This window comes from Ailuropoda melanoleuca, chromosome 13 (genome assembly GCF_002007445.2).
Source record: "Ailuropoda melanoleuca isolate Jingjing chromosome 13, ASM200744v2, whole genome shotgun sequence".
Taxonomy (NCBI): domain Eukaryota; kingdom Metazoa; phylum Chordata; class Mammalia; order Carnivora; family Ursidae; genus Ailuropoda; species Ailuropoda melanoleuca.
The window spans coordinates 5,474,299-5,499,900 of record NC_048230.1 but is presented as its reverse complement, the minus strand read 5'-3'; the positions used below and the strand labels follow the sequence as shown (position 1 = coordinate 5,499,900).

At 52.7% G+C, this 25,602-nt stretch overlaps 1 protein-coding gene across 5 annotated transcripts in view; it reads left to right on the top strand.

Annotated features, from left to right (window-relative positions):
• Positions 1-22,389, top strand: part of KSR1 (kinase suppressor of ras 1) — a 149,315-nt gene extending 126,926 nt beyond the window's left edge. For 2 of the 5 annotated variants that reach the window (XM_034641848.1, XM_034641849.1), the window contains 9 exons: positions 882-936; positions 1,798-1,846; positions 2,607-2,986; positions 5,096-5,192; positions 8,061-8,194; positions 8,851-8,982; positions 9,674-9,809; positions 14,646-14,779; positions 19,511-22,389. In XM_034641848.1, coding sequence (XP_034497739.1) covers positions 882-936; positions 1,798-1,846; positions 2,607-2,986; positions 5,096-5,192; positions 8,061-8,194; positions 8,851-8,982; positions 9,674-9,809; positions 14,646-14,779; positions 19,511-19,589 — 1,196 coding nt within the window. In that variant the 3' untranslated portion in view covers positions 19,590-22,389. Of the gene's footprint in view, positions 1-881; positions 937-1,797; positions 1,847-2,606; positions 2,987-5,095; positions 5,193-8,060; positions 8,195-8,850; positions 8,983-9,673; positions 9,810-14,645; positions 14,780-17,546; positions 17,628-18,251 lie in introns of all 5 variants that reach the window. The other 3 variants (XR_004619929.1, XM_019803315.2, XM_034641850.1) reach the window with 3 other exon arrangements.
• The last annotated feature ends 3,213 nt before the right edge of the window (positions 22,390-25,602 follow it).

Sequence of the window (25,602 nt, the reverse complement as noted above, 5' to 3'; positions counted from 1 at the left end):
GGGTCTTTGTCCTAGAAGGCAGGGGTGGCTGCTGATACCTTGAGCCCCTGCCACCTAGGGTCTCTCTTCTTGTATTGACTAAAGAGGAGGAAGGGAGGGGACCACCCAGGCCTGGGGTTGCCAGCCGCAGGGCAACCAGAGGAACCAGAAGGATGCAGGCAGCAGAAGCAGCCGTGGAGGGGTTTAGTTCCACACTGGGGTGACCATCTGTTCAGTGTTCCCTGGATGTGGGACTTTCAGTGCCAAAACTGGGAAAGCCCCACATTCGGGGTCAGCCCCACCTGCCCAGTCTTCGGCCCAGGAAGGTGTGGACTGTGCCTTCCTTCCTCTCCCCTGAGGGCTGCTCCGCCGGAAGCCAAGGGGATGGGGCCTCTGGCTCCCACCAGAAATGCCAGCCGCCGAGCCAGGCACCAGGTGTCGCTGCTGAGCCCCCTGCGAGCCCTGCCGGGGCCTCTGCCGGCCTGAGCCTGGGAGTCTCACTGCTCTCTGCTCTCAAGGGCAGTTGCAACCAGCTGCGGCCTCTGAGCAGAATCCCCACGTCCAGTCAGTCATACCCAGTTTGCCTCTACCATTTGCTCCTAGGGAACAGTTTGGCCGCAGGGGAATGGGGTTCACTGCAGAATCTCAGTGTCCTTGCTCACCTGGAGTCCCTTCCTAGCACCGAGCGGTGTGGGCAAAGCCAAGTGCCGTGGAGTTTGCATCCATGTCCCTTTTGAGGAGTGGCAGTGGCCTGGCGAACACAGACACAGCCTTGTGGGGGCTGGCTGCTCGGGGAGGACCCTCTCTGCTGGGGGAGCTGGCTTCGCAAGCACTGCGTCCTTTGGGGGAGGGGGTGGGGGAAGGGTGTCTCAGCCTCCGTGTTTGCTCTTTGTTTCTTCCAGACATTTCGGCATTTCCACAGGCAGTCCCATCCCCTGACGCGGCGGACAGCACCCGGTAGGCCTCCCTATGCTGTGTTCTCTTTCTTTTCCATGGGGTCTTACTAAAGCTAGACCACTTGACCACCTCCCACCCTGACCACCTCCCACCCTGCTTTTGAGTCTCTGACCTCCCGCTGTGGACGCTGCCGTGTACCTGGGCCAGCCGGGCGGGATCCTCCTTGGGCTAATGCCCTCCCTGGACCAGTGCACTCAGCCAGAGGGTTTTACTGGCCTCCCGTGGGTGCGGTCTGCATGGGAAGGGATATGTGTGAACCTGGGGCAGTCTTGTGACCTGGGAGAGGTGGGCAAAGGTCACTTAGAGTCAGAGACACCTACGAAAAATAGCTCACGTTTACGTTTACGGAGCCCCTTCTCCATGTCCGGCTCCACTGAGCCCTTGACTCCCGTTTCCTCACACAGTCCGCAGCCTGGTGAGGTAGGTATCGAAGTAAATGTCATCCTTAACAGAGGAGAAAGGCCCCACAGAGAGGTTAAGAAATTACATGAAGTCACACAGCTAGGAGGAGACAGAGTCAGTTCTCAAGTAGAAGTTCGAGTCCCGTGTGTGTGTGCTCAGAACCCCGTGCACTGGGCATCAGATTTGAAAGGGTCTTTGTGGTTCCTGCACACCCCTCAACCCCCACCACCCTCAGCTTAGTCTGAAAAAGGCCGAGGCCAAAGAAGGGAAATGGGGTTTGGTCTTCGGCCTCCTGTCTGTCTCTGCGGCAGCCAGACTGCATTTCCCACAGGCAGGTGGGTCACAGTAAGGATGCGGGCCCGCAGCCCTGTCTCAGACCTCGGGCATGGGAGTTTCCTGCCTGGCTGAGAGCCTGTGGCCCGCCCTCAGGGCCTCCCTGACAAACTGTTTGACTCTTAGGCACGACAACCAGCCCAAAGCAGACGTGTCGGAGGGTCACGAAGTGGAGGTGAGTGAGGAAGACACGCAACACGGAGACCCTGCCTTCTCTCTCCTCTCTTCCTCGGCCCAGCACACACACGGGGGCCCCGTCTCAGGAGCCCACTGTGGCAGGTGCACAGCGGGGAGGAATGATGAGGAACACAACAAAGCAGGCTTCTTTTTGTTTTTTAATCTCTGAAGCTAAAGTAAGCTCTCAACTCTCATGGTTCCCACCCCTAGCCCGGGGCCCAGTGTGGGAGACTCTAGTTCTGTCCGTCTGGGGTGGGGCCAGGCATCTGTATGGTGTCAGAGCCCCCCAGGTGATTCAGATCATAGCCAGGCCCAAGAACCACTGTCTTAATCCTTGAACCTAAGTGTCAGCGGAGCGCGGATCCCTGGCCATGCGGTGTGGCTTAGAATGTTAGCTGACTGACTCCTGCCGGAAGGACAATCAGAAACTCGGGGTAAAGGAATGCCCAGAAAGGATAAATGGGGTTAAATTTGTCTATGCCAGGGGAGGTTAATGCCCTTTCCTAGTGAGTAGATCTTGGAGTATCTTTAGGAAGAAGGGCCTCAGGGCCCACCTGGGCCACGAGCCATATTTTGTGGGTGAGGACATTGAGGCCTCGAGGTGCTACGTGACCCATGCACTGTCCACAGCAAGCCAGTGCAGAGCTACAACGAGAATCCGGGTGTCCTGACCCCATGCTTCTCCCTTGGGGCTCTGGGGCGGGCAAGTCGGCTGAGCCAGATCTGCCACCCGTCTCCATGCCTTCCCCCTCCTTTAGGCCGAGGAGCCGGAGGCCAGCAAGTCAGAGGCAGAGGATGACGAGGACGAGGTGGACGACTTGCCCAGCTCCCGCCGGCCCTGGAGGGGCCCCATCTCTCGCAAGGCCAGCCAGACCAGCGTGTACCTGCAGGAGTGGGACATCCCCTTTGAGCAGGTGGAGCTCGGCGAGCCCATCGGGCAGGGCCGCTGGGGCCGGGTGCACCGCGGCCGCTGGCACGGCGAGGTGGCCATTCGCCTGCTGGAGATGGACGGCCACAACCAGGACCATCTGAAGCTGTTCAAGAAGGAGGTGATGAACTACCGTCAGACGCGTCATGAGAATGTGGTGCTCTTCATGGGGGCCTGCATGAACCCGCCCCACCTCGCCATCATCACCAGGTAACCGAGCCCCTGCCTGCCCCCACCTTTCCCCGAGGGCCCCATTGTTTGTGGGGTTGCTCTGGAGGACGTGGAGAGGTACAGATCATTGCCCCATCAGATAACTCCATTGACATGAACAAATAAACAAAATGATTCCTAAGGATAGAATCAAAGGTTCCAGAAGGGTACAGAGTGAAAACCAGTCCCCTTCCACCCCACCTGGGTGCTTCTCCCCCAACGTGGATACTGCAAACAGATCCTTATCACACCTTCTGTTAAAATAAAGACGTTTGTATACTCAGGTTTTTAAAACTCTTCCTTTGTAAGAATAGCACAGGTCCTCCTGGTTCGCACCCGCTTTCCCCAGGTTGAGCGCAGGTGTGAGGCCAGCCTCAGTCTTCAACGCTCACCCAGCATTCCTGGCACAGCGTCGACCCCAGCGGTGTGCCCGTAAATGTGGAACCACCAGTTCTGGGTGGTGGGTGGGGAGGGAAGACCTAGTTTGTGGTATCTCTCAATTCATGGGTGTAGATATGCCCCCCACAGCTGATTTCAGGCTACCAGCATGAATCACTGAAAGTGGCCTGGGCTCTGGGTTCTCTCTCTGGCTGATCACTGGTCTCCCCCAGTTTATTTAGCCGGTCCTCTTTAGCTCGGCACTTTGCCATAATGAGCATGTTTGTTTCCCCACGTCAGTGACCTTCTGGGAGGGCACGTGCTGGGCGAGAGTATACGCATGTGACGCTCTGACATACACTGTCCGTTTCTACGCCGACTTCGGTGTGTGACTGTCCATCCCCCAGGCTGGGGGTGTGAGGCTGAAACGTTTTGGCCCGTGGCATTCAAAAAGTTGTTGTTGGGTGTTTACTTTTACAATCAGTAACAGTAATAAGAGTTTAGTGAAGATATTTTGGAATATACATGGAGGTTTCAAGAAGAAACTAGAAATCACTTGAATCCTATGCGCCAAGAGCCCCTCATTAGTATTCTGATGACATTCCCTATAGCCAGACCTGTGCTTTGCAAGAACCTTTCTTCTGCCCTCAAACGAACTGTATTTACTAAGTAAAAATTAATTTCCCTTTTGCCTGTTTATCAGAGAAATAAAGCAGAACACCCAAATTCCTGAGCAGTGTGTAACCGCCCAGGTCACCACACCAAGGGGACAAAATGGTAGCCCAAAGCACGACGACATGATGTGTTGGCTTACACCAGCTCAGCAAGTTCCAGGGTCCCAGCCCCCAGCGCTGTCCGTCCACTCACCCCCCCACCCCGGGGCTGTGAGAACCTGAGTGTGCTTAAAGGGAATACATAGAACAAAACAGCAAAACGTTCATTACCGAAAAAATTCACGTTTTAGGACGAGGAACCGTTAGCCAATATCCCAGACCCCTCAACCAGTTCTCAAAGTCTTCGAGGCTTCAACGATTCCGTCTCCTTCGAGAGGTTTCCTAAAACTAGCCCCTTCATGAGATGCCTTCACGAACTTCTGCCGGGAACAGGGGGTTGAGCCATACATTCTCTCTGCCTCCTTGCTCACCCTGGGTTTTAGGAGTCCTTGCCAGGGGGACCCAGAAAACTTGAACCCGTTGTCCAGTAATCACACTGACACCCCGAATGCCACCCCGTCCTACAATGCCTTTACTATAATGAAGATTCTGTGATCAGAGGACAGTGAAAATGGTCATAAGAATCATTACGGAGAGCCCCAAATGTTGCCTGGTTGTAGTGCTGAAAGACCAGATTCTTCCCTGAGTTTGAGGGGCGTGCTTCTGCCTCGGATCCTCCAAGGCCGGGCTGCTCTGTGTGGCCAGGAGCCTTGGTGAACCGGGTTTCCTGTTCTGGGGTGGGTAGGTCTGGAGCCGCAAAGACTGGTGTGTGTGTGTGTGTGTGTGTGTGTGTGTGTGTGTGTGTGTGAGATTTTGCATACTCAGGCCAGGCCCAAGAAGGAATGGGTGTCGGGCCTGGTGAAGAACGAGGATTCTGGTGCCCACAGTCCAGGGGACAGAGAGAGTCCTCCAGAAGCCTGGGGCACTACTGTCTCCATGGCTCCTTTCAGGCTTCCCAAGGGCTGGGGTTCAGCTGTACCGGCCCCACGCCTCAGTCTGACCCCACCACTCTCGACAGCTTCTGCAAGGGGCGGACGTTACACTCGTTCGTGAGGGACCCCAAGACGTCTCTGGACATCAACAAAACCAGACAGATCGCTCAGGAGATCATCAAGGTAAAGGGTTATCCAGCTGGTTCCAGGGTTCCTGGCCATCCCCCTGGTCCGTCCCTTCTCTGAGCTGAGGCGCCTCAAGGGTGGGACCCCATCACCTTCCCTCTGTCCGTGTCTCACCCACGTAAAGCCAGGAGCTAGACATTCAGTCTGTGATGACGGATGAATTGGTCGGGGAGGAACGCAGGAAGCTTTAAAGACACGTGGCCTGAGTTCGAATCCTGATCACACCAGCTGCGTGACTTTGTGCAGGTCATTCAGTTTCTCTGAGCCTTGGCTTCCTCCCCCATAAGATGGGAATTCCAGCGTAGCCTCCCCCATCAGATTGGCACAAGAGTGGAATGGGGTAATCTGCTGAGAGCCAGTTGGGCCCGGGGCCTGGTGCGCAGGGAGAGTCTGCTAGGAGTAAAGGGCGGGGTGAAAGCCCTCGAGCTTTCTGCCTTCCAGTATCCAAATCCGAGTTTCAGGAGGACTGGCCCTCAGGCAGCCTTTTTTCTTTCTTCCATCTTTTTTTTTTCTTTTAAGTAATGAAACACAAATAAAGGAAAACTTCTTTATGAGTTGCTTTCTTTAGCACCAAGCAGGCTTGGATAAAAGCCAAACTGCTGCTGGGTAGGAGTTCCTCTTTTCTTGTTTTTGCTTGAAAAGCTTGGTCTGACCAGCTCCCCCAACTCCCTGTCCCCTGACTTCTCTCCTGCCTCCACCTCTACCTTTCCTTTTTCTCTCTCCCTCCTTCCATCCATCATGTGTGAGTGTGTGTGTGTGCGTGTCTTTAGCAAGGAAAACACAAAAATCACAGTGACTTTTATGAGCAAACCAAGATTTCCACGTGACACTTACCATGTGGCTGAATTAATGAATTAAACTTTTAAAGCCTCGAAAATAAAATAGCACAGGTATGCCTTCATCTGCGGTCAGTCTCATTTCAGAGGAATTGGAGGGAGCTGCTGGGTGTGCGCCTGCTTCATAGTGTCCCCAAAACTCGCTGGACCCTACTCCCCTCTATCTCTCCTGCTCTGCCCTCCTCCCCTAAACTGTTTTTGCTTCTTATGGTCAGAACACTGGGGAATCTGCGTCTGGTTCCTGACTGGCTGAGGTCGGATGGACGAGCTATCTGGAAGATTCTAGGGGCAGACAAGAAAAGTTACGCAGAGGTTTTAGAACTACAGAGCCGGAAACTGCCTCTCTGCTCTCTTGTTTGGTTTTTCTTCTGCCGAATAGCTGTCCTTCCCCCGCTGGAACCTTCTAAGCCACTTCCTTTTGTACTCATCTGTGGTGTTTTGAGGTTCAAAATATAATAACAGGGCCCTGACCTTTGGCTAGGTTTGTGATTTGGGGCTACTCTGGAAACACTGTGAAATTGTGGGAAGGGCGGGGAGTCTGTGCTCCAGTCCTGGGCATTTGACATCTTGTCTCTTGAAGCTGGCTTTTTGAGGCAGCTCTCTTACAAACAAGGCTCAGAGGGGGAGAGGGACGTGTCCTCAGTCATATAGCTTGGTCCCTGTTCAGCCCACAGGGGGGTTGGGCCGCTGATAAAGTTTTGTGCCTTGGTTTGATTTGGGAAATGGGCAGATATTCTAGGAATTACCTTCTTGCATTCAGGATGGAGTTTTGGAAAGGAGCAAGTCACCCTTTCCTTGAGCTGTCTGCTTCCACGGCAGGGGGACAGCAGACCCCATACCCTCCCCTTCTCTTGCCTTGTGTACATTCTTCTCCGATGCTGTCCAAACCCCCTCGGACCGAGCTTTGGCCTCAGAGCTTTTCTATTTCTAAACGTGGTTTTTTGTTTACCATTTTACTTCTCACCGCAAGATAGCGTGAAAGCCGCCGAAGGACTCTTCACAGTGTGAAGTGTCCTCAGTGTGGGAGCCTGGGAGGTGGCTTTCCACAGGCCTCTTTCTGAGCTGGTGGGTATGGCCGCTTCAGCAGTGGCCTCTCACCCCCATTCCCAAGGGCATCAGGGAACATGGGAGTCCTGGGTTTCATGTCAGAAGACAGCTTGACCGTGGATGAGATCGTGCCTACGTCAGGTCATCTGTATCCCAGACACCTGGCCAGTGTGCACTTCCAAATCGAGCTGTGGTTAGAAATCCCCCAGCCCCGCCCTTTCCTTTGGTAGATGAGGAAACAGGCTCAGAAGGCCACTGTCCAAGGCCACACGGTGAGCTAGAGCCCGAGCCGAGATACAACGTGGATTCTGGACACCAGTAGNTGAGGAAACAGGCTCAGAAGGCCACTGTCCAAGGCCACACGGTGAGCTAGAGCCCGAGCCGAGATACAACGTAGATTCTGGACACCAGTAGTANGTGAGCTAGAGCCCGAGCCGAGATACAACGTGGATTCTGGACACCAGTAGTAGTCCAGGCCTCCCTGTACCCCAGCACAGATACTGGGGACCACCTGAATTCAGGTACTCTCTCTGTGGGCATTCCTCTCTGTTCCCAGCCTGAGCCCTTGCCTGGCCTGAGGGTAGAGGCCAGTTGTACAAAGCCTGATAGAGGCCCTATGGATACTCGATTTCTGATGACCTAACATAGCTCTTTATACATTTCCTGCCCCCCCAGCTCCACACCCGTCACCCTCTCCGCACTTCATACTTGAGCCAGGTATACGGTGCCTGTGGGACGGCATGGTGACATGGACTAGCCTGGAACCAAACCTCAGTGCTGCTTAACTGCTGTGTGGCCCGGGGCAAGTGACTTCGAGGCTCGGTTTCCTCATGTGTGCAGTGGAGACCATCCTGCATAGGATTTGGAAGATTACTCGAGGGGACTTGGGTAGGGCATCCAGCTCGTGGCCCAGCCTGGGCGGAAGCTGAATGATTATCCCTTATCTTCCTGCCCCGCTGACATGAGGCTCGCTGTTTTCCAGGGCATGGGCTATCTACATGCCAAGGGCATAGTGCACAAAGATCTCAAATCCAAGAACGTCTTCTATGACAATGGCAAAGTGGTCATCACAGACTTCGGGCTGTTTGGGATCTCAGGCGTGGTCCGAGAGGGCCGGTAAGTTGGCTTTGGGTGTCTGCGCAGAACAGGAAGGAGCTGGGCAGTGGCAGCCGGGCTTCGAGCTACAGCTCTTGCTGTCTGTTGCTGTGGGGCAGCCCTCCCTGCAGGAAAAGCCAGGTTCACTGAGGTCCTGTCCTGTGGTTCCGGTCCGGAGTCAGGTTTGGGTGATGTTCGGGTCCCTCCTATTTAGCACTTCGTTCTCAGGCTGACCCCCGTAAGAGGCTGGGTCCCCAGGGTTCACGACCCCAGTGAGGAAGAGGCGATGAGGAAGAAGAGTGTCTGGTTTTATTTCCCCAAATCTTGAAGGGTGGGGGTGGGGAGAATCTGGGGGACCTCTGGGAGGGAGAGTGGCAATCTGGCTGGAGACCAAGCCCCAGGCTGGTCTATAAGATACACAGGCAGACTGACTTCCTGGGGTGGAGAATCCGCTCCCTGCTGATACCCTGCTGATACCGTTTACTGGCCCGCTTTCCTGGAAGAAGCTGGTTATCACTCTTCCCCGGTGCCTCTGCGAGTGCAGATCAGCGAGCTATTTTCTGGGCCATGCATGGGTGGCGTGCTGGCCCGGGGGCGTAGGTGTGCTAGGCAGCTCCTTGGCTGCTGGCTGCTAGCTGAAAGTCCCCATGCCCTTGCCCTGGCTTCTTGGCCTTCAGGCGTGAGAACCAGCTAAAGCTGTCCCATGACTGGCTGTGCTACCTGGCCCCGGAGATCGTCCGCGAGATGACCCCCGGGAAGGATGAGGACCAGCTGCCGTTCTCCAAAGCTGCTGACGTCTATGCTTTTGGGTGAGGAGGCCCCTGACGTCCCTGAATAATGTGTCTGACTCAATAGATGCAGAAAGTGATGGTTGCATCGTGTCACCAAAATAAAAACTTCCGGAGTTATTTTACGGCCACAAAGTTTCCAGCAGCCGGCGAGTCTGTCACACCTCCAGCACCCCTCAGGCCCGCTCTCCACGTGTCCGTTGCTCAGTAGCCCACGTGGCTCATGGCCCCTGCACTGGACGGTGGGGGCTTAGGGAGAGGGTCAAGATGAGTCAAGAAAGGCGAGGGAGCTTGGAGAGGCTGAGTAAGGGCCTCACCCTGTAATCATGGGGTGCCTTCCCTCGGGGGTAGTCTCTTCCCCTCCTGACCTGGGACTATTCCTTCCTGAGCATTGCTGTGTACCAGGCACTGGGCTTGACATCTGTCACTCCTCAAACCACCTTGGACGCAGGCATTAGCCCCACTGAGGTTCGACGGGAACTCTTTTCGGAGCCCGTGCAGCCTCAGACTTCCCACCACAGGTGCTTTGGGCCACGGGTCCTCTTGTACCTGGGAGGAGCCACCAGGATGCTGTCACAGTAACTCTGGAAGCCTGGTGGGTGGGGAAAGCTGGAGGAGGATCCTGGATGCTCTGGCTGGGTTCTTGGCACCCTGGGTGTGTGACGTGGGCCAGGCGGTTCAGGAGCTCACGCTGCATGGGCCGTCCCCACAGGACTGTTTGGTATGAATTGCAAGCAAGAGACTGGCCCTTGAAGAACCAAGCTGCAGAGGCCTTGATCTGGCAGATTGGAAGTGGAGAGGGTATGAAGCGTGTCCTGGCCTCCGTCAGCCTGGGGAAGGAAGTCACTGTGAGTAGCCACCTGTTCTCAGAGAGGGAAGAAGGGCTAGAGGGCGGGGGGCTGGGCACACGACAGGTGTGCCCTCCTTCATTCACTCACCTGAGAAATGGGGCCTGGAGGCAGAATTATGCCAGGTGGGCCTCTTTGCTGCCAGCTAAAACGCCCGTGTCCTTTATTACCCAACTATTTTTCTTTAGAAAAACCATTGTCTTAAAAAAAAAAAAAAGACTGGAAAGAAATAAAGGTCATGGTTTTAATTGAGTTTTGAGTTGAAAAAGATAGTAGAGCCCTGTTTGTTGCTTACATGAAAGAAGATGATAAAATCCTCCCCACATAGAATCCTTGTTTTTACTGTGGTGTCGAATGAATCTCTCTCCAAAGTGTTCTTAACTGCTCTAGAACAAATCAAAGTTTCCACAGCATATTTGTCAAAATGCCAGATCGTAATACAGGTGCGGACCTCCTGTTTCTGAATACTGTCAATGGTTTCTCTGCGTTGCAGTTTCTAAGTCTCGTGGCCCTGGCACAGTGGTGTAAGGAAGCCAGGGCTCAATGTTTTCAGTGTAGTCACCGTCCCCATGCTAGTGAGTCAGACGGGTGGAACGAATGGGGGCCAGCCCGGACGTGAATAAGCTCCAGGAGGTTTCTGAGTGGCCTAACACTGGGAGTGCCTGGAGGGACCACCGAGTGCTGGTCCCCTGAGCTCTAACGGGGCTGTGAGCTTCTTGCTGAAGCCAGGGATGGTGCTGGTGGAGTCACTGTCTGCAACTGGCGACAGGCACCCTGAGAAAGGCAGCTGATCTTCCTTCGGGACCTGACCAGATCTTCGTATTTTCCTCCTTTGACTGGTAGCAAGTGGTTAGGGCATCTTTGGAATGCTCCTTTATGACATCGTGTCTGGGGTGCTTTATTCCTCGGTAGGACCCGCCATCTGGTTGCAGTGCAGACTGTCTGTACAGGTATGCACCTCCAAGAGTGACATCAAAATGCTCATCTCCAGCACTAACACCAGGCTCTTATTTGGCCCATTGATAGCACCTCATCTGGGGTGTTGAGCAAGGCAAGTGGGTGATGAGTGCCTCTGCGATGCTCTTGACCTTCATCTCTCCCATGGCACGGCCCCAGGCCCCTTAGGGAGCTAGTGGTAAGAGAGGTTCGGGCTCCTGGCCATTGAGTTGTTCAGATAGCAGCTAAACCAGCTACTACCTTCCATTCTTTTTTTTTTTTTTTTTAAAGTTTACTAATTTATTTGAGAGAAGAGAGAGAGTGTGAGTGAGGCATGGGGCGGGGGGGATTCAGAGGGAAGGAGAGAATCCCAAGCAGACTTCACGCTCAGTGCAGAGCCTGATGCGGGGCTCGATCCCACGACCCCAAGATCATGACCTGAGCCAAAATCAAGAGCCGGACACTTAACTGGCTGAGGCACCCAGGTGCCCCTTTATTTTTTCAAATATATATCTTTAACAAAATCAGGATCATAACATGGATTTTTTTAAATCATGACCTTTTTTCCACATGGTCTTTTGCTATGCTTATTATCTCAAATCATTGACAAATCCTTATCTTTAAGCCTGTCTACCCTCGTGTCCTCCGGCTTACACCATAATGTAACTACTTCTCTGTTGGACATTTAGGTTATTTCCAGTTTTTACCCATTACAATAAAGTCATGAAGGACACCTTTGTATAAACCAGAGTGTGCCTATACGTTTGTTTTATCCAAAGGAAGAAACTGAGTTGCTTTCCTGGCAGCAGTCTCAGTTCTATCTGTGCACTCTTAGAGTCTTAGTACCCAGAGTGGTAGGTGCAGTCTTCAAGAGGGGGAAGGCCTGGAGCAGAGTATGGAGGCCATCAGAGGCAAGGGAGTCAGAGTTCAACGCTGGCTATAAGTCAGAACCTTCTGGGAGCTTTTCAAAAAACCAGAACCAGGGCCTCCACCAGAGAGAAAGATTTAATTGGCCTGGGTTGGGGCTAAGATCATAATTAACTTCTTTTATCTTTCATGTTCTGTTCTGGATTTCTTACAGTGTGGGGTTATGGGCCTTTTGAAGCCTCTTAGGAATAGATTAGGGCCAGGGAGCAGGGAAGTAGAGACAGAGAAAAGGTTCCAGCAATCAGCTCGTGACTCGTGAAAGTTGACTTTCCTGTCTGGTTTTCTTTCTTTCTTTCTTTCTTTCTTTCTTTCTTTCTTTCTTTCTTTCTTTCTTTCTTTCTTTCTTTCANGGAGACAGAGAAAAGGTTCCAGCAATCAGCTCGTGACTCATGAAAGTTGACTTTCCTGTCTGGTCTTTTTTCTTTCTTTCTTTCTTTCTTTCTTTCTTTCTTTCTTTCTTTCTTTTTCTTTCTTTCTTTCTTTCTTTCTTTCTTTCTTTCTTTCTTTCTTTCTTTCAACACATTGCCATTGGAGGGTAGAGGGGGGCATGGGTCAATGGCAATAAAAAGTGCTTTTGAATCATAGTCAAAGCAGGGAGTACCCTCTGGGGGGGCGGGGGAGGGCACCATTCTCTGCCCCTCCAGCCACACTGCTGTAAGTTTCCCAAGTTTCTGTGCCACAGCAGCCACAGTCAGAAGTATGCACAGAATGACCTCAAAAGGCCAGAACGCTTCTTACTGAAAACCAGCAATGCCCTACCGTAGGTCACTCTCCAAAAAACCAAGTTCTTGTTCCATCAGCTTTTCACTCCCTGTCCCTCTGCCCCTCTTCTCTGCTCAACTTCCATCAGCTTTCCCTTTATCTTTTATTAAGATTGATTTGTGTTGACGTGATTAAATCATCCAGGCTATGTCTATAGATTGAGGCTAAAAGTGAAAAGACAATAAATACGTGTGTGCTATTATCATAGATTGCAGTTGCCATTAGCTGTTGATTAAGTAGTTCACTACATTTTCTTATTTGTGGGTCCATCTCTTTTCTTCCATTCTGTCAGTTACTCAAAACTCACCACAATTTTGTTGGCTTCACACATGGACCATGGTTTTCTTGTGCAGTTTTAGGTTTTTCCTGTAGTTTCTAATTGTCTTTCTTTTTTTCTTGCTGAGAATGGTCACGGTACCTTTACCATATTCCTGAGGTCTTGCAGCTCCTACATACTGCTTATGGAATGGAATTTGTTCCATTCTTATCAGGGCCCACTGATTTCTTATAATTTAGATAATGGAATTTTAGTCCTGCTGTAGTGCTGTCATCCTTCCATTTCTTTTCATTCATCCCTGGTTCATTACTAGAATTTCATGTATCTCATGTCTTCCCTTTTCTTTATTTGCATTCCAACAAAATGAGAGTGAACCCTTAAGGAACTGCCTCCCAAGGGATGCATAGGAGATAATCTTTGAATCTTTACATGCCTAAACAAGTCCAGATTTTGTTTTCACACCAAGAGGCTCACAATAATCTTCCCCAAGAACATGAAATTTTTGCTCTGCTGTTTACTAAGTGTCCGGTGCATTGCTGAAAAATCTGATATTAATCTTAATTCTCAATCTTTTGTAGATGCCCTGTTTTATTCTCTTTGGGGACATCTAGGATCTTCTCTTTATCCTTGTTACATTGAAATTTCATTAAAATATGCCTTGGAATAAGTTTATTTTTCTTGGTTTAATATTCTTTTTCAGTGAGGTCCCTTCAGTGGGCCTTTTCAGATGAAGATTCCAGTTTCCCTCTAAAGTTTCTGGGAAATTTTCTTTTATTATGTCTTTATTATATAATTTCCTGCCCTATAGTTCCTTTGTTTTCTCTTATGGAAACTCCCATTGGACAGAATTTGGTCCTTAGTGAGTTTCTTTGTTTTTTTACCTTGCTTAATGTTTTCTCTTCCCTGCCTAAAATTGAGTGCACAATCTGGCGAATTTCCTGGATTTTATTTGCCAGTATTCCTAACTAATGTTTTGTTTCAGAAGTTATTAATTTCAAGCTTCTACACACACACACACACACACACACACACACACACACACACACTCACACAATTTTCTCCAGATTTGGTGTTCTGGTCAGTTTATCTTTGGTCTCTCTTGTTTTCCTGACCTGGGGGGCAACCCCACAAGGCCTAGCTGTACTTAACAAAAACCTGAGTTGCTAAGCCTAAGTGGGTGAGCACTTTATTTGCAGATCCAGAGAGTAGGCTAGGCAGCAAACTGTCAAAGTGAGAGCAGCTTTAAGCTTTAAGCTTTTTTTTTCCTAAGTAAATCGGGGCAGTCAGGACAGGTGTTCCGCTGACTCTGATGTGCTGCTCTCTTTCTCATCCTTCTGGTCACTCCCAGCCTCCATTCTTGTAACACTGAGGCTCCCTGCTCTGTTGCAGCCCCACCCCACATATATTCTGAGCATCTTTCATTTCTTCTGCTTTCCATTTGAAAAATCTACAACCCAATTTTTTTTTTAAGATTTTATTTATTTATTTGAGAGAGAGGGAGAGGGAGAAACAGACTCCCCGCTGAGCAGGGAGCCCGAGGCGGGGCTCGATCCCAGGACCCTCAGATCATGACCTGAGCCGAAGGCAGAAGCTTCACCGGGCACCCCTACAACCCCATTTCTGATCTCTTTCCTGTTACCTGTTTGTTTAGCTTTGTTCCTGTTACTCAAGGGCGGTCTAAGAAGGAAAGAGGGGAGACAAGCTCATGCACTTTGTTTTCCACTGGAAGCATGAAAGCTCTTCTGAGATTCAGTTATTTCTTAGCCCTACTCCAGGCATGACCTATCTTCTTAATATGGACAGGCTGTTGGGGGACCACCAGATGGAGGAGGGGGGCTCGAGAGCATCAAAGGGACCCTGTGCAGAGTACCTGAGCTGTGCCCTCCTCCCTTCCAGACCACTCTCACCCCCACTCCTGCCAACTCTGTTTGCAGGAGATCCTGTCTGCCTGCTGGGCTTTCGACCTGCAGGAGAGGCCCAGCTTCACACTGCTGATGGACATGCTGGAGAAACTGCCCAAGCTCAACCGGCGGCTCTCCCACCCTGGCCACTTCTGGAAGTCTGCTGAGTAAGTACCCCTCAGTGGGCAAAACTCACCAGCCGGGCGTTTATAGCCTCACCTGGTGTCTCAGAGGGCCCCATCCGCTCTGTCTGCATAAGACGTCTGGGGAGTACACAGAGCAGGTTAGCCAGGGGGGACTAGACACGTCCCCTCGCCCAAGTGATACTAGGCTCTTATTTACTTCAGCAACTCCTTCTGAGACACAAGCGTCTCCAGTACTCTTCTGTGAAAACCTACATATCCCTGTTATCAGAGCAGTGCTGACGCAGGGCCTGGGCTAGGCCCGGACGAGAGGAGTCTGCCTTGGAAGGGGCCAGCCAGGGCCAGTTAGGAGCCAGAGCAGTGTGGGTATTAGAGCATACCAACATCAGCAGAGCTGCTATGACTTAAGTGCGGACTCGAGATGGCTTGCTGGTCCCCAAATCAGCCTCCTGGGATGGGGACCACGTGGCCCGAGGCTCTCTGCTGCTCTGATGATGGAAGTCCATCTCCCTTCTGTTGACTCACACAATCCTCTGTGCCCCTTGGTATGGGGAGGCCTTCACTCCTCCCATACGTTCTGTCTCATTCCCCTTTTGCTTTGTCCCTTTGGCTCTTTCTCTCCCTGAACACTCAAAAGCAGACCTCTGCCCTGCCTCGAACCTTTTGTGGAAATCTGAGGAAGTCCTTTGTTCTAGGCCTCAGTGTCCACAGCTTTAAAAAGTGGGGTTGGGGCCAGATCAGGGGGTAGGCTTCTAGCGTGGGGAACGCGTTAGGCTTTGCAGGCGCGGAGGGAGGTTGGAGTCACAGCTCCCGTCCTTGGAATTCGTAGCATGCCCAGCAGCAGCACGAAGCTGTGATAGTACCAGGTACGGTCTCTGTTGCAGGGACTCAGCTCTGCCATTTAATGCAGGAGCAGCGAGGGACAACATGTAAACCAGGGGCCTGGCTGGGCTTTAACAAAGCTTTCTTTATGGGTACTCCAACTGGACTTTTGTGCAACTTTCTTTTTTTTTAATTTTTCTGTTCTTTATTTGAGAGAGAGAGGAGAACACAAGCAGGGGGAGTGGGAGAGGAAGCAGGCTCCCCAGTGAGCAGGGAGCCCAATGCAGGGCTCGATCCCAGGACCTCGATCTCAGGTCACGACCTGAGTCGAAGACAGATGCTTAACCAACTGAGCCACCCAGGCACCCCTCGTGCAACTTTCACACATCGTAAAATCTTCTTTTGACTCCCCCCCCCAACCCATTTAGAAAGGCAAAAACCATTCTTAGTTTGTAGATTGTGTGGAAGTGGATTGGACAGTCCGTATGTGAAGAGACCCCTGAATGATAGGAATGGTTTTAAACTTTTTTAAGGCAACGGGCGCTTTCTAAAAGTGCGATCTCCCCGAGAGTCCCCATATATAAACCAGAGAAAGTGAGCTGCTCTTGACAGTTGCGGGGGCAGGAGCCCGTCCACACCCCCAGGGTGGCTCCTGCGACACCTGCCGACCGTCACTGAGCCCCTGGAGAAGCTGCACCTGGATCTCCTACCTGCTGCCCAGGTGTGTGGTGGCAGCAGCATCCGTCCTAGTCTAGAAAGGGCCAGTTGGTAAATATTTCAGGCTTGTAGGTCATATGATCTCTACCTATGTTCTTGGTTTTTTTGGCTTTTGGTTTTTTTCTTTTTAACCTTTAAAATGATCAATCTTTTTGTGGCTGGATTTGGCTATATCTGTAGTTGGCTGGCCCATCTTGAAAACAAACCAAACTGGGTTTCAAGCTACAGGCGAGGGGAGGCCCAGCACGGGTCACCTGATTAGAGGATGCAGGTGGTGGAACTCATTGAAGAAATGCGGTAAACCGCTGATTGAGGTCATATGCAGGGACAGCCTAGGGGAATGACAGTTTGGGGCTGGGAATACTGTCTCTTCAAACGCCACCTTAGTGTCCGTATTTCCCTCTTAAGATGGGTCAGAGTCTAGTGCAAATAGGGTGCAACAGAATGTTGCCATTGGAGGTGTGGGTTCTCCCCAGCCACTGCTGGAGTACCTGTGACACACCTGGGGAGACAGAAGGCCAAGGCCAGGCCTGGCCAGCCAGGAGCTTGCGGTGTAATTGGTGAATGGATGAGGGAATGATGCTAACACTCGAAGTGCTGTGACGAAGAACAGCCTTTGTGGGAGCACGCACAGGGCCCTCTCTGCCCACCCAGGGAGCTTGAGACAGGGTCTCCAGAAGAGGGGTCATTGGAACTGGGGTTCCAGCAGGGGCTGTCCTGGCAGAGACCAGGAGACTGGGGTTCCCCTGGACTTGGGGCAACTTATTTAATATCCTGGGCCCTGGTTTTGTTGTCCACAGAAGAGAAGGCTATACTAGGCGGGTCTGGCATTCAGGAAATGATTCCAGATTCCCTAAAGACTGTATAGCCCCCCTTCTCATTTCACAGGTGGGAGACAGAGCCACACATGGGTGTCGTTCCCTGCCCAAAGCCATCTTTGTTAGCTGCTGAGGGGGAAAAATGCCAGCCTACCTGAACGAGCCTCTCAGACAGAGCTTCCTTCCTGTTCATGATTTCTGCCTCAACACATTCTGCCTCTAATTCTCATTTTCTCTTTTCTTTTCCATCTGTCTGTTGCTTTTTTATTTTCGGGGGGTGGCGGATGTGCTGGCCGGTGCTGTCATCTCCCCACTCCCTGTCATCCCGATCCCCGTGGCTGCTCCTTCATCTGTCTGCTGCCGGTGCACGACTCCATCACCCGCGGGACTGCGCTCTTCCCACCCTCGGCCAAACGGTCACGGGGCACCCCCAGTCGCTGGCGGAGCCGCTACTACGGGAAAGGGCGTGACGGTCACCTGGACTTTAAGAACTCCTGTCCGGCTCTGGAGGAATAGTGTGTCTTCCATTACCCCCTCATTCTCTGCCTGTTTGCACCCTGCTTCCTGTTCTCGCTCTGCATCCGGCTTCCCCGTTTTTATCTGTTTTGCTCCCCTAAGCCAAAGTGATACTCTTGTAGGCAAAATGGCCACCAGCTAGGGTCCTACAGGCTTGTGTGTCTCTCGCCGGGCTGAGAGGAGGCCCATAGCTCATGGCAGGACCTCTGTCCACTCACTGTGGCGGATGACGGCTTGTCCCTGGGTGGGAGAGAACTCAGAGCCTTGGTCCAAGTCCAGGGTGCCCTTTGACCAGAGCTTAAAGAAGGGAACGCAGTAAGCAGAAAGAGTGAACTTTCAGGAAATCTGTTTTGGTAGTTAAGGACTGAGGGGTCATGGGTTCATTGGCCAACCTCTGTCTAAACGTTCTGTGACTGTCCCAGGGGAGCTTGGGACAGGTGCTGGGTCCCTTCTGAGCTCGCTGTACTGCCAAGTCTGGAAGGGAGCGGGGACCCCTTTTCCCCCTCTCTGCAGGGAAAGTGGGCCCCCCACCTTCTGCCCTGGCCAGGCCTCTGCCGCTCCCCCTGCCCCTCTGCATGCTCGGGTTCTGACTCTGTTCTCCTCTCTTCTCTTTCTCCCCATAGGTTGTAGGCCTGGCTGCCTTGCATGCACCGGGGGCTTTCTTCCTCCTAATCGACACTCGGCACCGTGACTTCCGCTCAAACGCAAACTGATGTGCGGGCACTAACCCAGGGGATGCGATCTCTGCCGCTCCAGGCATCTCTTCCGAGACTACTTCTTTCGCTTTGTTTTTTAAAACTGGCCCCCTCCCCTCTCCTGGCCCGTGTGTGCCTGAATAACGACTGTCTACGAGGACCCCCTAACAGACCCCCCCCACCCCGCCCAGCAGAGCCACTTCCCCCGATGGGACTTCATTCTCTAACTCTTCCTCTGCGGGGCGGCGCCGGTGTGTTTGGGCGGTCTTGTCTCCCCACTAACACCTCCGTGAGACCGACACCCCCCCGCCCCGAGCACATGGGCCTCCCGCTGGCTGGGTCCACGGTGCAGGGGAGGGCTTTTGCTTGGCTGTTAACCTGCAAGGTCTTGTCCAACAAGGAGTGGGATGATTTCAGAGCTGCCCAAGGCCAGCCCCCTCTGGGGGTGCTGGGGGTGCTGGATGCCAAAAGTCCCATTGCTGTGAAAGACACTAGCTGGGAAGGGCTTTGTCCACAGCAGTGCCCTCAGAAAAGTGGTCCTAAAATAAGCAATGTCACTGATGAGAGCAAAGCTTCTGCTGCCCATCCCCACAGACACAGACACAAAGTACCAGCCCCCAAGTCAGCGTTCATCAAGAGTGTGGCTGAGAGGTCCCACACAGTCACTGTGCTGCTTCCCAAATGCAGAATCCTGGGGTTCCCCCAAACCGAGTCCAAGTCTCTGGAGGCAGATTCTGAGAGTCTGCATTTCTACTTGCCTCCCAGAGGCAAGATGTCCCCCTGCAATGTTTGGCGACCATTTACAAAAGGATTGTGTGAGGCCACTCTCGGTCCTTGGGGTCCGGTTTCTCTTTTCTCCCAGTCGCACTCGGAGCAGAGCTCTCCTGGGCCGCAAGTGAGAAAGTAGCTCCGTCGAGCCCGCGGCAGTGACGGCATGCCAGGTGCCGGGGACGCTGAGACTAACCAGCCCCTGCACCCCAGGAGGGTGTGTGGCCCAGTCTTAGCACCCCAGCCAAGTCTGACCAGGAGCAGCTTTGCCAAGGCTGTTGGCTTGCAGCCCTTCTTGCTTCTTGCTGGGGGCGGGGCCTCTGTGGAGCTTCTGAAACCGGCCCCTCCTTCGCTAACATTGTCCTACTTCCCATCAAGACTAGTGTGGCTGTAACCCATGTTTTTGTTCCTCTTTGCAGCATTAACAGCAGCAAAGTTGTACCCCGGTTTGAAAGGTTTGGCTTGGGTGTCCTGGAGTCAAGTAATCCAAAGATGTAGCCAGCCGTGCAGTTTCTCTGCCGATTTCTTTTTTTCTTAAATGTGTTTCTAAAGCATCCAAACAACCACCATGACAAAAAACGAAAACACTCTTCAAAACATCAGTCCACCCTCCTAAGTGCTGCAAACCAGGAGTGTGAGTCCTCGACTCAGACCATTCATCCACAAAAACACCCAGCCGGAGATAGAGCCGCACCTGCCGTTTCTTAAAGTGATATCACCAACAACCAGCCCTGCCCCAGCAGGCAGCGAATGTTTACATGTGTGTTTCTGGGACGTAAACTCAATGCTTTACAATAGGTAATAATAAAAAGTGTTCTGCAGAGGCAAGGCTGGCAGCACTGGCCAGGATGGCAGAAGTGGCCTTCCCCTCTGGAGGACCCTGGCGGTGGTGAGGAAAAGGAAGAAAAGCATCGTGACTGTGGCTGTTCTCGGGGTAGGATGGGGACCACAAGGTTTGACCTGGACTCTGCTTTGGCCCTAAACCCTATCCGTGGGGAATATCTCTTTGTGGGGTTCTCCCCCTATCCTAACAAAGGGACACTGTCCCTTTTTCCTCTGGCAGAGGAAACCCTGGCTAGGAACCAAGCTGGGTTATGAGGGTCAGAAGTTCCCAGAGGGCTTGGGTTCCCTTTGGACCCCAATAATCCAGCCCGTACCTGCTGGAAAAGTCGAGACAGATTAAATCCAAATAATGTCTGAATTGATCCAGGGGTTGGTGGCCAGGGTTTCCAGCACCTGTAGAGAGGTTTCTTCCACACAGCTTCCAGGAAGGCACCAAGGAGATGGCAAAGGGCTTCAGCTTTTTAGACACATCCCAGTCCTGGCTGACATTTGATCCCAGAGCTAAGGCCCAGCCCAGCAGCTGCCTGTACCATGAAGGCTTGCTCGGTGAGAACAAAGAGGGTAGGGGAAGGGAGAAGTGGCAGGCAGCAGGTTCCCGAGCCCACCCTCCCAGCCACAGGGTGACCTGGCTTTGCCCTATCAGTCATGCCCATGTTCTGGAATTTCTCACCCCTTCTCCCCCAGTCCCAGTCCTACTGGAAGCCCATAGCCACTCCTGACTCTTCCACTGTCCTTGTTCTGAGCTCTTAGCTAAGAGGGGAGGCCCGTGCCTCCCACACCGTTCATCTAGACCCACCCAGTCCGCCACTTCTCGGAGCCTCCCCATAAACCGAGTCAGGACCACCTGTGCGTGTACATTTGCACCAGGAGGAGGGGCTTGACTGGGGAGAGTCTGTGACGTGAGTGCACCCTGACTATCTTCATTAGAAGCTGTCACCTAAAGAGAACAGCCCAAAGACAAAGAAGCCTTCAGTGGGTGTTCGCCATGTTAGGCCTCAAACCAGAACTGACCAAGGGTGATGAGGGTGGAGATGTGGTTTGATTCAGACCCAGACAGAACCTGTGTCCATGCTCTGAGCCAAGATGGGGGGGCATGTGGCCCTCCCATCCCTTTCATTTAGACCCACCTAGCAAAGCTCCCAATCTTCAGAGCCTTCCCTGGAGTCTGGCTAAAATGTCGTACGAAGCAGGCCGCTGCCTAGAAGTGGTAGGACTGCCTTCCTGACTCCAGGTCGGGCACCCCTCACCTGACCCACGCTTGGAGAGCACAGCTGTGCAGCAGTGCAAGGTATCCGGGCTCCCGCTGCACATTAGCGCCCCAGACCTGAGCTCCTTAACCCTTCCCAGTCAGGGTATGTGGGGAAGACCAGAGCTGTAAGCCAACTGGATTCAGCTATGGGTGGGTCTTTCCTCTTCTGTGGGACTGCTTGCTTCACCGCCTCATCCCTTGGCCTCCCCAATGAGTGTCACGCCCACGGGTCAGTTCAAGAAGCTTTCATCGAACACTGACGGTGTCTTGAGCAAGTGCAGGGGACCCCGCGATGGGAGCTGTCACAGTCCCTGCCCTTAAGGAACTGACCCTCTGCCAGGAACACTGAAGGGGAGTTGAAAGCCTGGAGGACAGCCCCTTCATCTTCAGGACCCTCTACAGCTGCCCAGCCCTTGGCCTGGCCTCTGCGCTGCCTGTCAGTTAAGAGAAACTTGGTCCCCTTCTCTTTCTCAAAGTGACTGTGAATTGAGGTTGGGAAGACATGCTTGCCCTTCTGTGCGCTCTCCCCGTCTGCCGTGGAAACACATGAAGGACGGCCAGATACTGTGAATTCAGGGCTCACGGCCAACTGTGAAGGGGATGGAGAAGCTGGGACGGCCTCCTTGGTGAGAGCTCTGGAGGCTGCAGAGGTCCCCACTGGGGCCTGAGCGTGGAACCCAAGCTTTGGTCCTTCGCGGCACGCCGCCAGCAGCCCCTCCAAAACCCTAGGGCCTGTGTCCCTGCTGCCTTTAACCCCCAGAGCCACAGCCCCTGGGTCTCCATCCAACTCGAGGTCTTCAATCCTAGCAAGCTCCTTGGTCGTGGGCAGTGTAGCGACGTTGACCTCTCCGTGTCACCAGATCAGTGCAGCGTGCTGGAACCCCTCTGTCCTCTTGTGGCATTCTCCTTGTGATCACAGGAGGCAGCTGTGTACCCTGTAAGCCTGCACTGCTGTTGTTGTGTTGATTAGGGGGCCTGGTGGAGACATAAATGTGAAGCCGTTTAGGGAGCTCGTGTGATGCTGCCATGTTAGCCTGGATTTCAGTAGTGTGTGTAAAGCCAGCGTCTTCCGTGGCCACAGGCACACACTTGCTTTTTTGAATGTGATGTAAAATTTGTACAGTAAAAGTTTTTATATTTTCTATCAACTGCATTTGTCTTCCAGAAATGCTATTAATTTAAATTAAAAGGGTTAGTATTAATGAACGTGCTGTATCCGTTTTTTGCCACTGGCAAGAACACATCCTTTGTGCCAGGCCAAGCCCGGGTGTCCGGAGTTTGTGAATAAAATTGTACCAAGGTGTCTGGGGCTTGTGTCTACTTGGGTCAGTTCCAGATGAGTGTGAGGAACTACTCGGGTGGATGGCATGAGGGAACAGGAATGGGGGTGGAGGGACAGGGGTCTGGACCCCCTTTAGGAGCTCCTTCCAAAGAAAGAAGGTATCCATGGACCTGGAAGGCAGATGAAGGAGACAGAGCGGCATCAGAGGACTGTCACCCAGCCTCCAACAGCAACAGCTCGTGAGCAGACCCAGACCCTGCCAGTGTCTCTCTTTGCCTCGTGGAGGCTGTGGGCAGTGGAGTGCTCATTTATGTGAATCTTATTTCTAGGAGCCTCTCCTTTCCAGCCATGTAGAGAGGTGCCTTCGAGGTTGGAGTAGGCAGGACAGATGGAGGGGAAGGGGAGCCAGCATTTGCAAGGCCCTCCTCTGAGCCAGGGAGGTGTTTCGTATCCATCACCCCCCACCTCAGTGTAATCCTCACAACCACGCCATGAGGCAGGAGTTGTGATGTTTCAGCTAAGGAAACTGGGGCATGAGGTTAAGATACCCAAGATGACACAGCCGGAAGGTGGCCACGGATTTGACTCCAGAACTTCGACTCAGCAGAAGTCGAGGAACTGACCAGTCGTTCACGGAGCACCCGTGCTCTGAAGGTGGCGCTAAGTGCTAGAACACGGATAGAAAGGTGGTAGTGCCCTTGCCTTCAGCTGTGAGTGCCAAGCGGCCCAAGGAAAGGGTCCCTCAGTCTGCCTGGCAGGCTTCGTGGAGGAAGTGGCCTTGCAGCTTTTATGGTGTGTAATATGCCTGGTGCAAATAAACAAGAGCAGGGCATCTACCCTGTAGGAACGGCATATGCAAAGGCTCAGAGGTGCAAATAAACAAGAGCAGGGCATCTACCCTGTAGGAACGGCATATGCAAAGGCTCAGAGGTCTTTGGAAGACAAAGAACACGTGGTATGCTTAGGAAATCATGAGTATTCAAACTGTTGTGCGATGGAACTTGGGGAGTAGATTGGAGCCGGAGAGGATCCTGCAGGTGCCAAGCCAAGGAGTTCAGACTTTAAACACAGCAGCCCTGGGGAGCCACAGAAGATTGTTGAGCAGAGGAGGGCCATATGTAGATTTATGTCTTAGATACATAGGGACAGGAGTGGGGCTGAACCAGAGGCAAGAGGATAATGACCTGAGTTTGGTTGGATGTGGGGAAGAGGTGAGTGTCCAGGTTAACTCCCCAAATGTCTGCCCTGCTACTGATAGAGTGGAGCAGGGGGAGGGCCATGCTCAGGGCCATCCAGGTGAGCTCTGCATGGGCAGGGGGACATTGCCCAGCCGCACGCCTTGCTGTAGAAATGAATAAGGGCAGGGACGAGGAAAATTTAAAATGTGTCTTCATTCTTGAGGACCCAGTGGTAAAGCTGAAAGTCCCCAGTTATGGAGACTTGGGGGGGTGCTTTTTTATAACTATCATATCCAGCATGTTTTCCCTGGTGATTTTTGATAAGACACCTGGCTGCTGGGTTTCTTTTTCTTTCTGGTAGGCCATTTTTATCTTTCGAGAAGGTGCTAAATAAAAGCAATGGACATCTGGAGGGCCGGAGAGCAGTTAGGTTAAAGTCTAGCCAGGACAGTGAGGCTCTGGTGGGGGTCCCTTTAAGATCCCTGGTTGGCTCAGAAAGGGGGAGGGAGCATTTGCACGCAGGGGCTCTTTGGCATACTGTTTAGTATTTAACATTCCCTAATTACCTCTGTACTCTGAAATTGGATTTTTGTATGCTATTGCATTCGAGCAGGCCTCTGCGGGAGTAGATGGTTCCAGGTTTGGGCACAGGAGAGAGAGGACTTCCCTGGGGTATAGTGGGGGTTAGGGGCAGTGCTGGCAGGCACTGGGAGCTGGTGTATGGAGGAGAAAGACAGGGTACCACCAGCTGCCAAAATAGTGGGAGATGGTAATGCCACTGAGTCCTTGGGAATTCAGTTTTAAGTTGTATCCTTGGAGGAGAGCTTTGTAATTGGAAGAACGAACTCTCTTTTCCATCCCTTAACTGCTAGGCGGAAAAGAACTCAAATAAATCCAGTCTTCAGGAGTGCATATCTCAAACTGTCCACAGGAGCTTTGTGTCTTTAGAAGCGAGACTCTCAGAAAGTGTGTGTGACCCTGAAACGGCCCCTTCCTGTGCCGGAAGCCCAAGGGGCCAGTTGGAAGCAGTGGTTGATGAAAGCAGCTAAAACTTGCTCTAGGGGCCAAGTACCAGCCGGTTTGCAGGAGAAAGGAGCTCGCTGCAGGCAGCCGATTCAGAGGCAGGCGTGAGAGCAACACGCCTGACTGAGGATGTGGCCGACACCCAGTGGGAATTCGTGCTTGTCCTAACGTTTGTTCCCAGGAGGGCGGTGGGGGCTATGGGGGATTGGAGAGTGTGCTCTCTGCAACAGCTGCTCCCCAGCTCTGCTGACTTGTTTCCTCCTGGGAACGAGAGCCTGGTGTTGCCAGACCTTCCTTTTTGTTTGTCATTCTTCTTCTGTTTGTCTTTAAGAGGAGCTGGAAGTCTGGCTTTTTATGTGAAATCTCCCAATTCCCAAAAGTCGGCTTGCATTTTTTTTTATTCTGTGTGTAGGACCAATGAAACCAGTCTGCAGATGGGTAGTCGCACGTTCTGGCCCAGCTCTGGGTGCGGGCGGGAGGCAGCTGGGCAGAGGACCAGCGGACCCCAATGCCCAGCACCAGGGGCAAGGCTGTGCGCTCACCCTCCTCCCCACTGCTACGCACTGCGTGCTCTGGGGTCGTGCCCTGACTCACCATAAACCACGGCCCCCCTCCCCAAGGCACAGGGTCGATGGTGGGAGCCTGACATGTCATTGGACTTTGGGGCAAGTGGCTGTCCTCTGTCAGTGCCCGAGTCGGATAGATGTGTGGGGGCAACTTACATACCAGAGCTCAGGAGTCTGCCCCCACCTCCCTGCGTTAACATTTCTTCACCTTGGGGACTGGACAGTCCCCAGCCCTCCCGCAGATCCCGCTCGCTTCAACAGGACTGCCCAAGGAGGGCCTGACCCTCTGTTCCCCTGTCTGTCCCAGAACACATCGCCACTGTCCTCCCAGCTGGGAGCCGCCCAGTGAGAGGTCCCTGCTTACTGGTAA